Source organism: Danio rerio, chromosome 23, assembly GCF_049306965.1.
Source record: "Danio rerio strain Tuebingen ecotype United States chromosome 23, GRCz12tu, whole genome shotgun sequence".
In the NCBI taxonomy this organism is placed as follows: Eukaryota; Metazoa; Chordata; class Actinopteri; order Cypriniformes; family Danionidae; genus Danio; species Danio rerio.
Window position 1 is genome coordinate 26,682,457 of NC_133198.1, and position 13,399 is coordinate 26,695,855.

General features: G+C 35.5%; 1 protein-coding gene across 38 annotated transcripts in view; it reads left to right on the forward strand.

Moving 5' to 3' along the window:
• Positions 1-13,399, forward strand: part of agrn (agrin) — a 444,147-nt gene that overhangs the window by 271,658 nt on the left and 159,090 nt on the right. For all 38 annotated transcript variants that reach the window (XR_012398373.1, XM_073938578.1, XM_073938589.1 and 35 more), the window contains 1 exon segment: positions 11,926-12,150. Coding sequence is in view for 37 of the 38 variants with exons in the window: in XM_073938578.1 (XP_073794679.1) it covers positions 11,926-12,150 (225 nt within the window). In the remaining variant the exon portion in view is untranslated.

Below are 13,399 nucleotides of genomic sequence, written 5' to 3' on the forward strand. Positions count from 1 at the left end.
TGCTAACCACTGATCTACCGTGCTGCCCAGAAAGAGTATTTATTCAATATAATATATGTTATTATTTGATTATGTAATTAATTACATAATATGAAAGTATTGATAATTGTGTGAGTAAATGTAATTCAAGTAAATATAATTTTATTAACAATAAAACTTATAAAAGTTGAACCCAGAAAAACAAAGAGCTACAAGGATTTTTATATAAATTGTAAAAATTATGACATTATAAATGAAATGGGTCACACTTTATTTTAATGTACAATTTACACTATTAACAAACCATTACCTAAGAGTATTAGCTTAATAAACAATTAATTATCTGATTATTATAAATAGTTAGTAAGATAGTAGTTAGGTTTAGGTATTTTCTTAGGATTAGGGATGAAAAAAAGATCATATTTCATAAACACTAATAAACAGTTAATAACTTAATAATAGGCAGGTAATACACCAGTAGTAAATGATTTGAATCGTTACTGAAACTGCGGTGTTACCATTAAATATTATAAACATTCACTTTTGATCAATTTAGTGGTAGTTAATTTATTTAAAACTCCCCCCACAAATAAATACATAAATAAATATATAAATAAATATATACATACATTGATAATATGTGTATAATATAACACAAGAATGAATAGCAATTTTAAATACATTCAAATATAAAACTGGTTTAAATTATGTATATATATTTTTTAATTGTAAGACATTAAACAGTAGCTATGTTTCGATCCACCTATTTTTCTGTGCATTTTAGACATGCTCATAAAAAAACGGTTGATGGAAACGCCAAGCACATATATCTTGAAAATTTGCATAAATAATGTATACGCATAACTGAGTAGGATAAACCTTTTATTCGATAAGAAAAGATGCGCATAAACTATGATGGAAACACTTTTACCGCACAAATTCCGGTATATGTGCTTCAAAATAAGTGATTTTGTTATGAGAGATCATGTGATAAAGTGTGTGTAATGGACAAATCAGCAGGCATGCTGCTGTACATTGTAAAGCATCTGAAATGTTGATTTTGGTCATTTTAAAATGCCTTAAATGATTCAGTATTAGTGTTGTCATATTATTAATTACCTCTAGAGCTGTCAAGAGCATCATGTCACAATTTGTCTTCTGAGGTGCAAGTAATTTATTAAATGAAGAAAAGATTCAAGTAGCCTCTTCTACTGCAGCAAATTCCATTTTTGCTGTTGATATTTGGCGCCAGTTTATCAGGAAGTGACGATTTTGTTTTCTTTGACTTGTTGGATGAAAACGTTGCTTTATTTGTTTGTCTTTTATGCAATATTGCAGTTTTGTGTGCATATTCATTAGCATTTTTTTGATGGAAACATAATTAGTGAAACTTGCGAGCAGTAGTGTATATGAATTATTTGTATTCACATTTTTTTAAAGATTTATAAAAACACCCCTTGTTTACGAGACTTTGCTGTTACGGTATTGCATGTTAACACTTGTTGTCTTGTCATAGTCTTTGAGAGAAATCCTCTGATTATGTAACACATTACATGTATTTCATCATCCCCGGTGGGACTTTCGATTCTGCATGCTTGTTAAAGGGCATTACAGAGGAATTCTGAGTTGAAAAATTCAACTGATCAATTATTCCGCTGAAGGCTCCCGCCACGTCACACCTCGCCATGCTAACTGTCTGGACTTTTGAGCTCTTCTTCTTTGATTTAATCCTGGCTGTTTCATGTTGGTGGGGGAGTTTGAATCATGGGGACAGAGTGGCGTTCATGAAAAGCCCCCTTCCCACCCTGCTCTGTCTAATGACATTTCCCTTCCACGCTGCCTGACAAGCTGTCAGTGTCTTTTTTTTAGCTTATTCCACCCCGCTCTGACATTTCAGACTTTTATTTTGATCTCTTTTATTCATCTGTTCTGCATGATGAAGCCTGGACACATTCACATTTTTTAAGTCAATAAAGTGGACTGGCATGTTAAAAAACGTTTTAGTAGGTCATGTCCTGCTTTAGGTCTCTCTATATCTTTCACTATGAGTTATTGTGGTTTTCAGAAATCTGTTCTTTTCTTTTTCCTTAATAAAGATCTGACACTCCTATTTAACCTTGGCATTTTTTTTTTAATTGCACATGATCCTATTATGTTGTTAAATGGAGCTTATTAAGCACTTTGATTGTCAGCGGTTTCCCCTAAAATGGTAAAAATCTACCCATTCAATCAATCATAAACAGTGTCTCAAAACTGGCTGATTGAGTTTTCTATTCAAATAGAAACACTGATCTACTGTTGTACAAATATGCTGTTTGTTTCCGCAGACATTTTGAAGGGTTTATGAGAACTGTGTGTGTTTTGACATTGTTTTGTGTGTATTGCATGCAAGACAGCAAAGAGAACTTCAGTATACTACACAATAGGGCTGCACAATATTCAAAGAAATGTGCATTGCATTATTTACGAATTTTCTGTGATTTATATTGCAATATTTATCAAGATAATCAACAAATTACAAGCAAAGACAAATAAAATAGAGCAAATATACAAATGTTCCAAAAAATATTCAAATGTACAGTAAACCTGTTTATTTTTTATTGCGTAAATAATTAAATGCAATTAATCTCTGTTAAAGCAACAAATGTAACATTTCCTTGTGCCCAAATGCTTTAAACTTGCTTGAAATGTTTACGCTGGCCTCAAAAACACAATTGATAAGCTTTCATTTTATTATATTTAAAGGGTCAGTTGGCGTTTCTGTGTGGAGGTTGCATGTTATCACCATGTTCGCGAGGGTTTCCTCTGGGCACTTTGCTTTCGCCCACAGTCCAAAGACATGGGGTACAGGTGAATTGGGTAGACTTAATTGTCCTTGAGTGTTGAATGAGTGTGTGTGGATGTTTCCCAGTAATGGGTTGCGGCTGGAAGGACTTCTGCTGCGTAAAACATGTGCTGGGTAAGTTGCCGGTTCATTACTTTGTGGAGACCCCTGATAAAGCTGAAAAGAAAATAAATGAATGAGTGAATGAAATTGCGTAGGATATATTTTTCCTTCATTGGCAATGCATTTGTTTGTTTGTGCACAAACCTATTGCAAGAAAAGTTTGAAAGGCTTATTCTCAAAAAGCACTGGGGCAAGAAAAATAAACATAATTTAAAGTTTTTTTATTCTTTTTTTATTCTTTTTTATTCTTTTTTATGCTTTTTAAGTGGCTTATGGGTCTTTTTTTACTAAGCAACAAAACGAAAGTACCAGTTAAGATGATTTCATCGCTCTATTTTTCATGGACTTTCTGAGAAAAAGGCTTGTGACATTGTGGTGTTTCCTGCGGCTGACAGACTCAGAGGGAAGTCACCTCTTGTAAATGATGGCTCTCTGGGCGGCCGGGTTGGATGAATGCCTTGGGTCCCTGAGGACGTGTGGAGTATGTTTCTCTGCGGCTCTGGGGAGACTGGCTTTCCATTTAACCCCCTTGAGAGAACAAAGTACCAAAGAGGACAGACAGCTACTCTGAATCTAACTTAGAGACACCGTTCTTGTGGTTACTGACTCTCAGATTCAGTTCATGCACAAAAACAGCCAACACATATTACTTTTATCACTTACTTTGACTTTTGGCTAGGACCAATGGTCTCAAACTCAATTCCTGGAGGGCCACAACTGTGCACAGTTTAGCTCCAACCACCTCCAATTCACACTTGCTTAATATTATCTAGTTGTCTACCTTGATTAGTGGGATCAGCTGTGTTTGATTAGGGTTGGAGCAAAACTGTGCAGAGCTGCAGCCCTTGAGGAATCGAGTTTGAGACATATGGTTTATACAATAGTTTTAGTTATGACATGCTTTAATATAGTTTGAATTGATTTTTTTATTTGTAATGTTTCTCGTTTTCTTAAAAAAAAAAAATCTTAATGTCATTAAAACCATTAATTAAAATAAAAATGGTGATAATTTTTAGTTAGGTTTTTAAAGTAAATGTCTAAGCCTCTTTTGAACAAGATATACACTACCGGTCAGAAGTTTGGGGTCAGTTTTTTTTTCCTTTTTTTATCTGTTTATCAAGGCAGCATTTATTAAAAGTAAAAAAGTTGTTAAATTGTTAAATATTTCTTAAAATTTTTATAATTAGTTTCTTATTGTATGTAGTTTAAAATTAAATTATTACTCCAGCCATTATTGCTTTTATTACAATTACCATTAATAATATTAATATTAATATTAATAACAATCAATATTAGAGTGATTTCTGAAGGATCATGTGACTCTGAAGTAATGAAGCTGAAAATTAATCATTAAAAACACTGGAATAAATTATTAAATTAAATCATAGACTACTTTTGAACAGTTATTTTATAGTGCAATAACATTTCACCATTTAACAATTTGTTCTGTATTTTTGATTAAATAAATGCAGCTTTGATGAGTAGGATAAGCTTACTTTAGAATAATTAAAACTCCTACTGACCCCAAATTTTTGACCGGTAGTGTAAATTCAACAAAAAAAGAATAAAAAAAATGAAAATAATAATAATAAATATTACTTCAGTTTTTCTTTGTTTTTGCAGGAAAGCATGGTCAAACAATAGGGGTCTGAGAATTAAAGTAATTAATATATTTAATATTTGTTAATCTTTAAATAAAGAAGTTTATTTTAGATATTTTTTTTTTGTCTTGTTTTCCCAAAAAACATCTAAAACAATCTTAAGAGTTTTTTTTTCATGTAAATGTTTTAACAGCGCAAAAAAAAAAAAAAAATTCCCCTACACTGAAAAAAAAATTATTCAAAGATAATTACTTGGATTTACTACATTTCTTATATTAAGTGGTTGTACACAATTTATTTGGGCTGAATTTAAACTCACAAAATATGTTGAACATTACGAATTGTATTTATTTGTTTAAATTCCAAAAATATAAATTGTTTGCAACAATTTCGCAGTCATTATTTTTTTCAGTGTACATATATTTCTTGAGATAGCAAATTATGTAGCCAGAAGTACGTATGGCTGCATTGCGTTTTTAAAACAAATTCTACTACACGGTATGATGCCATTCCTTTTTCTGCTTACCTGCTGACACATTATCTTCGTATGGGCGACTGTCCCGCTGTTACCAGTTTGTCTAGTAGCTTGCCATGTACTTCAGTGGACTTGAGGCGCAGAGAGGTGTTGACTACAATAACGGGTTTCGAGTCCAGCGAAAAACGGTTCCAGAAAGCGAGTAAAACAAAAACAGAAGCCAAAAAGTAAAATAAACTAGTAAAAAACAGAGTGAGCATGTGGTAAAATCTGAAATTGTGATAAAAATCAGGTGAAGGCTTTTTATTTTTTGTATTGCCTTTTAAAATACTGTCAGTTGAGTTTAGGAAAGTGGTTGGGCGGGTCAGTCGGTGCTTTTGAAAACACTATTGGTAGGGCTTAGTGTAGGAGGAGGGTGGGTCAGTCAATTGGACCAGACATCTAAAAAATCTTTAAAAATAAATAATTCTGGTTGCTTTTATTATTGCCTAGATGCTTTTTTTCTTCCCCAGAAATGTGATATCATTAGACAAAAAAAAGAGTATAAATTGTATTTATTTATTTATTTATTTATTTGTCGAGACATTTTGTTCTCCTCTGCAGCAAATAAAGGAACAACAAAAACCCACAATCCATCGTACAGCAGGACACAGACCACTGTTATTTCAAAGCGCACTCAGACACATTTTTGGCTAGCTCTGTATACACATTGATCCCTGTAAAATCGCAGCTACAGCTACTGTTCCTCCCCAACACATGCATTAAGGTCTTGGCCAGCAACTGTCAGGCCCACAGATACAGGAGCTAGACTAATGGAGCGGCCTCAAACACACACTCCCTGCTGGAGCGAGACTCAGTGTTTCTGGCTAATTACAGCCACCCCTGCATGGCACTGTTAGGCAGCGATACACTGAATGCTGGCTCCAGCCGGCCTCTTTTAATGGGAGCTAATGGTTTCTCCAGTGGTAATGGCTGGCTTGTGTGGCGAGATGTTGTTGGAGTTGCTGCCCGCATTGTGCTGGACTCTTTTGGTCCAGCTCCATACTCTCCCCTCCTTTGAGAGCCGTCCTATTATTGTGTTAGTTTACACCAGTCCCTGACCTGGCATCAGCTCTTCGTGTCAGCTCGACTCTTTCCTTGAGCTTTTCTGTCCAGCGCTTGTGTGTTTGGTTTTAATTCAAAGCCCTGTACCTACTGATTTGAATTTGTGTGCACTTAGGATGGTTTGTTGGTTGATTATTAACTAGACTAGTCACTGAAAAGTTATTTTTTTTTAATTTCCTTGTTCTGTACTTTTTTGTTTTATCATTATTTAATGAACTTTTTTATTTTAGTTAAAATATTATTTGTTTGTTTGTTTATTTAATCCTGACTGAGCTTTTAAGTACGAGACTTGTGTAATTTAAAAAATAAATATTCCGAGCCCTGGAGCTGCTGATTTGGATTTGTTTGCACATATGAGGGCTTAACTAGATATTCAAGTATGTTCTTTCTTTCTTTTTTTTTTTTTGTTTTTTTGTTTCTTTGTTTAATAATTATTTATTTATTTATTTATTTATTTATTTATTTATTTATTATTACTATTTAATTAATTTATTAATTTATTCATTTTATTATTATTTTATGTTATTTGTTTATTTAATTATTTTACTTTTTTGTGGGTTATGTCCAGTATTTTTATTAGTTTTTTTATTCAGAGTCTTGAAGTTACTGATTTAGATTTAATCAGTATGAGTTCAAATCTGTATGAGTTCAGTTAACTTAAATGAATCGAGTCCAAACAATAGTATAGCTATTCAGCCGGAAACTGAGGAAACTGATTGCGGCTAACGGTTTAAGTTGACTGAACTCACATGAATAAAGTTAGTCAACTTAAATGGTGGGCGAAGCAGTGGCGCAGTAGGTAGTGCTGTCGCCTCACAGCAAGAAGGTCACTGGTTCGAGCCTCGGCTCAGTTGGAGTTTCTGTGTGGAGTTTGCATGTTCTCCCTGTGTTCGCGTGGGTTTCCTCCGTGTGCTCCGGTTTCCCCCACAGTCCAAAGACATGCGGTACAGGTGAATTGGGTGGGCTAAATTGTCCGTAGTGTATGTATATTTCCCAGAGATGGGTTGCGGCTGGAAGGCCATCCGCTGCATAAAAACTTGCTGGATAAGTTGGCGGTTCATTTCGCTGTGGCAACCCTGGATTAATAAAGGGAATAAGCCGACAAGAAAATGAATGAATGAATGATTTTAAATGGTTTGTTATAATTGGTGTCCTCAAGCTATTTGACCAGCTATACAGTAGTTATGATTTAATTTGTTCTATTACCTGAACACAAATAGATTTTAACATAAAGCAAAAGCTAACATGTATAAACAAGAAATGACATAAATAGAAGGTATGAAAGTTTGACATTATTGATAATTAACTAGAAATTCAAAAGCTCTTTTTGGTTTCAATTGTCTTGTTCTCTACTAAATGATTTATTTATTTATTTATTATTTTTTAACATCTTAAATCTTAAACCATGTTCTTACCTTTTTGCTATACCTTTGACTCAATGCATTTTGAAATATACTTTGAATTTTGCTACAAATATCCCAAGGTGTATTGAGGGCAAGGCAATTTTATGTTTCCTAACCCTGAGTCTAAATGCTACCATTTTTGCTTACATTTTTCAATAAAATTTTGCATCTTATAATGCAATACTGTATATACTATACATATTAAAACTGGTTTGTCAAGACAAATGATAAATTGTAGGATTGCCTTTTTATTTAGCAAATTCTGTCATGGATAATGCAAATTTAAATAAATAAAAAAATGCATTGCCATTTTAAATGCATTTAAAAATATGTTTCGCTACTAATATGCTTTTTCAGTTATGTCCAGTGATTTAGTTTTTTATTCAGAGCCCTGTAAGAACTGATTTGTATTTGTGTGCACTTAGGGTGGATTGACCGGTCGATAATTAACTAGACTAGTTGTTCAAAAGCCACTGGCTTGTTGATTTGGAAAATATGTCATTGTACAAATCCCATAAGTCCATCTGTGTGTTATTGGCTTTCATGATGTCTCTCTATCTCTCTGGCTTTGTCTTCATTTCCCGCTTATTTTGTTTCCATTTTCTTGTTCTCTTTATTCGCCTGTGTTTCTTCCTCCCCTCTCGATCTTTGTTTTGTTTACGTGTTTTGTCTTTCTTGTCTAATTTCCTCTGTCCTCTCTGTCTCTGTCTTTCTCGCTTGTCTTTTTTTTCTCTCTGTCTCTGTGCTTCTTTCTCTCTCTTGCGATTGTGCGACTCGCTCGCGGCTCGGCATTGTCTTAGCGCGACACCGGCTGATAAGTCCTTTGTGTCGTCTTGTTTCAGAAAAGTGTGGAGGCTGGCGAAACTGTCACACTTATTTCAATAACCATCATGGCATTTCTATTACAATTATCATCTTGCCATGCGGGGCCAGGGCACGGAGCCCCCTGCAGCCACAAAGGCCCATCAACTCCCACATACTCATCGCTCCCATCCCGTCAGCTGTCACCCTTATCTTTCCACATTTCACTATTTCTTCTCAATAAATGACACGCCACTGACAACAGCTCCATCAATGAAGCCTAGAAGATGCTTTGAAAAAGGAGAACATTCCAGTCAAAGAAATGGGATTGTCAGCTGGGGTGTATTGATTAGGGTATGGATACTAGACACTAGAAAATCTGGTCCTATAGTTGCTGTCCTGAAGAATTTCAACACATTTCAAACAAGATAATCCAGATATAATCCAGGGAGCTAGACAGCTTGAAAATATACAGGGCAAACAATAGTGTTGTGTGGCATTCAGTACATTTACAGACAACAATGCCTCATAATGTCTTAAAAGAAAGACTGGCATGTTTAATCAGACCACCCAGATGGGTTCTGTCACAAATTTGAAGCTCACCAATATAACACAGAAGCTCAGACGCTCTCCGCAGCTTTCAAGTATGGCGAAATAAAAGAGAAATGATGGTTTTGGTGCAGCTAGGAGGAATTATGCAATCGAGGAAAGATTCATGAAGCTAGGGCAAAAATAGTTTTCTTGAGAAAATGGAGCCTGTACAACACACATCTCTTCAGGATTAGCTGTTTTCAATTTCCTTTCAAATTGGGCAAAATAAAAAGTATGCTTCATAGAGACATGACAATTTCACAATAATGCCCATACACAGAATTAAAATAAAGGTTTTATTCTCGTATGAGATAAAGAATATAAACAATAGCAAAACTCCTGGGGAAACAGAAAATCTGAATCTACGGTTCTTCTGTAAAATAATGTTCTGTAACCTCCAGAAACACCTTTTGCATGGCTGCTCTCAAATATAATAGAGTTTACTTGCAATTAATGTTTGAGTAACATTCTTATCTCTCCCTTTGATTAAATATATTGGTGCTGTCCGTTTTTTTTCAATGAGACGTTAAACCAAGGTCCTGACTCTCTGTGGTCATTAAAAATCCCATAGCACTTCTTTTAAAGAGTGTTCTAGCCAAATTCCCTCCATCCGCTCTTACCAATCATGAACCCCCCCACCCCCCACCCCCCACCCCCAATCACCCCCATCCACCTGAATTGGCTCTATGATTGCCTCTCATTTCACCAATTGCTGGTGTGTGGTGAGCAGACTGGTGTTGTTGTCCTGTTGTCCATCCAAGTGGATGGTGCACACTAGTGGTAGTGGAGAGACCCCCATCATGATATCGTCCCAGCATGGGAGGATAACTGGTTTAACGGTTTAATGCAGGTTGGAAAGCTCAAAGTTTTAAACCTGCAAACATTTCCTGTTATACCGTTCTTAAGGTTTATGTAAGGATTTTTTAATGTGTTTTTTTGTTGTTGTTGTTGTTGTAAAGAAATCTGTGTTTTTGAAACTAACGAAGAGAGCAGAGGACAGTGATTTATTTTAATTCTTTAGCTTGACATGCTTACTGTTGGAAAATATTATTTCTTAAAACAAAGACAATATGTTTTGCTTGTGTAGAAAATGCTTCTTGATTTGAGAACTTTTAGATATTTGGACTAGTAACAAGACAAAAAATCTAAGTAAGAAAATAATTTTTTGCAGTGTATGAAGTGGAAGGTCTGTAATTAGTTGACTTCATAGTGGTGAAGAGGTTGGACGAGGTTGAGAGCCTTGTCTCGAGTCTTATAGAGGAGCTTTGGAAAGATACTTTTGCTTTCTGTTTATTTTATTATTAAAGTTGTTGAAAGTTTGCCAGATCTGCATCTTTCTTCCCTGAATGTTACGAGTTTGAGTTACTTCTACAGTAGCATCACATGCTTTTTTGGCATAAACTCAAAACACCAGCAAAGAAACTGGGAAGCATAGGTACCCCACTGCCTACTAGCATTGCAATAGTGACAACACAGACAGAATTCATAAGTATAAATATTGACAACAGCATCAGTCAAGCTACAGTTAGGTAGAGCAATCACTTGATGCAGAAGTATAAATTAATCTTTAAACAAGTGCAGTTTTGTAAAAATGGGAATGTTTTTTGGCACATTTTTTTTAACCATTTGTATAATCACAGTTTTACATCAAAGACCAGCCTCAAATAGGACTGGCAACAAAATCGGTTTATTTATTGACTGAACATCATTGTCAAGAACGATAAATAAAGTTCAGTATGAATTGCTATAGTTTTATTAAAGTGTGGCTGCTGAGCGCACGCCTTGGAAGGAATGCCAATAAGCTTATGGTATAAGTTTGTCATTTCCAATGGAGGCGTGAGACTTGCACGACGCTCACATGGTGTGCGACCGGTGCACAAGTAATGCGCATGTGTTTCAGGTACACCGAGTTAAAAAACATAGGAACTTTTTGAATGCCGCGAACTTAGCAATCTGCTTCACACTTTGAATGGATTTTACACATTTCTGTAATAACGACAAACTAATTACCTTACACAAACACAGCACATCTAAACACTGCAGTGCTTTTTACTTTTCTCCATAAACTTGCATCAAAGTGGCAGCAATGGTTTGTCCACTTGTCTTCCTCTGAGAAAATGGTTGATAGTAGCCTAGTTACAAGAGATGCCATAGAAAATGGTGAAGTAAACCACATGCTCACACTTTTCACTTCAGGTCAGAATAACCTGATTAAGACATGTAAAAATGAGTCCTATATAGCAGCAGTGAAGAGATTGTAAATAAAATGGATGTACGGATGTCGCCAGAGTGGCTTTTTGGTTTCTTTTCTTGTGCATCCCAGCCACTAGCCCACCATTTTTTTTAGCATATGGTGATAAACAGTAGTCATTCAACTTCACAATTTGTAATGTTGCTGTATGTATTTAAATAATGATCATTAGTCCCACTTAAAAGCTCAGATTTGATTATCCTAATTTGTTTTGTTTACAGAGTTTGACGTTTACTGTATCATTATTATTGACAGCTCACAGTTGTTGATCTATCTTTACCATTGCACACAACTTTGTAGCATTTTATGTATCAAGTTTAATAGTTTTTTTAACATCTATGTTTATCTTACTATAAAGATATTTTGTTTAAATAGTTTTGACTATTAAAACCATTTGCCTTAGTAATGTTGGTAAATTAAAATAAATCCTATTATTCCTAAATGTATTGTTAAAAAAATATTCAATAATTATCTTTATCGAATGATATGAAACATGATATCTTGATAATGTTTTGTTGCAACATCGCCCAGCCCTAGGCTCAAACTATGGTTATGGTAGCAAAATATTGTTTGCAAGTTGTGGTTTGCATGGTTTTTTATGTACAATTATTAAATTATTATACAAAGTAAAAATAACAACCACTAGCTAGTTAGCCAACAGGTCAGATTATCTTCATTATCTAAAGCAATCATAAATAATCACCATCACTTACATTTGGTAAAACGATGTGAATCAGTTTGAATCATTGTTTTCTTCTCACTCTCATCCTCAGATCCTTGCAGTGACACTCTGAACAGCTTAAGCACAGCCTGTCGAGTCAACCCAAAGACCTACCAGCAGATTACCTTTGCCCCGGCTGAGTCTTGTCCGCCTGACGAAATGCCCATCTGTGCCAGCGACGGACACACCTACGAGAGCATGTGTCAGATGGAGCGCACTGCCCTGAAGAACAACCTGGAGCTCAAAAAGGTCTCTTTAGGCAGCTGCAAGGAAAAAGGTGAGTTCCTCCTCAAAGCAGAAATGTCGTCGGCTCCCAGGAGCTCATGCTCGTTGTCTGATAAAGGAGCCCTACGGCCGCATTTGATTTATTTTGTCATGGCTGCAGCGAGGAGGCTGTGGACAAATTAAGTCAGGTTAGCAGTACTGTCATGCCTACACGATACCAATCTCCACAAATCCAATTTGCCTGTCGGGCTCTGGCAGGTGTATTGTGGCAAGACTGTATCTTCACGGGTGATGAAAAGATCGTCTCTGCCTCGCTCTGAAGCCCTGTGGCAAAGCGGTGTGAGAGTGTGTGTTCTGCTGTGATAGTGCATGAACGCTGGCTTAGTGTTTGTGTGTCTGAACTGTGTTTGTGCCGTGAGCAATAGGGCGTTTATTTGTGGGCCACTGTTGTCCCAGTACAGAGCAACTGTCTGTGTGCTGGTGTAACGCACAAAGCGATAGCAGTTCTCTCAGATGAGTATCTTTGTGTCAGATACAGGCTAGAATGCTAGCATTTGTTTGGGATTCACTTAATTTGAATGCAAACAATTCTTCTTTAATCATAAATTAAAAAAATAGCTATTATTAACATTTATTTTGAAAAGTGTCTTTAAGTAAAGTTTTATAAATTAGTGTAAGAGGGCATGGTATATGATAGATCAAGGCTGGCCTCTCATCCGTAATCAGTTATAATCCAATCAGATTGATCCAAGCTTATAATTAATAGACCAATTTCACCCTACTGCCTTATCTTTGTTTTGAAGGAATCCCCCCCTTCCACCCAATCTCCTCCTTTTCCTCCATTTTCCAGGGGAAGCTCTCGAGATCTACCCAATCTTGGACCTCTTTATATGCTTATTGACCAGACGGGAGCCTTGGACTCAATTATCTCCGAGCTCAGGGTTTTCTCCCAGGACAGCATGCCAAATCTGCTATTAACGTCTAACATATCTAAGTGTGAACTCTTCAAAGTGTTAGTTTAATTTTTAACAAGCCTTAGATCTTTGTTTGTCTTCAAATAAATTTGAGATATTGTACATGAAATTGGAAAGCTCCCTTATTCTCCGCTAGAGAGCAAGTTTCAAGACTTGTTCAGATGAGAAAAGAGAATAGCACACTTATGAACATGCACAATATACTGACACTGAGGGGAAGAAACAGTTGAATGAAGTGCATTCTTTTGTTTAGTCACAAACCTTGCTGTCTATGGAGAATAAGAGAGATCTCAGGTTTCACCTAAAATATTTTCATGTGTGTTCTGA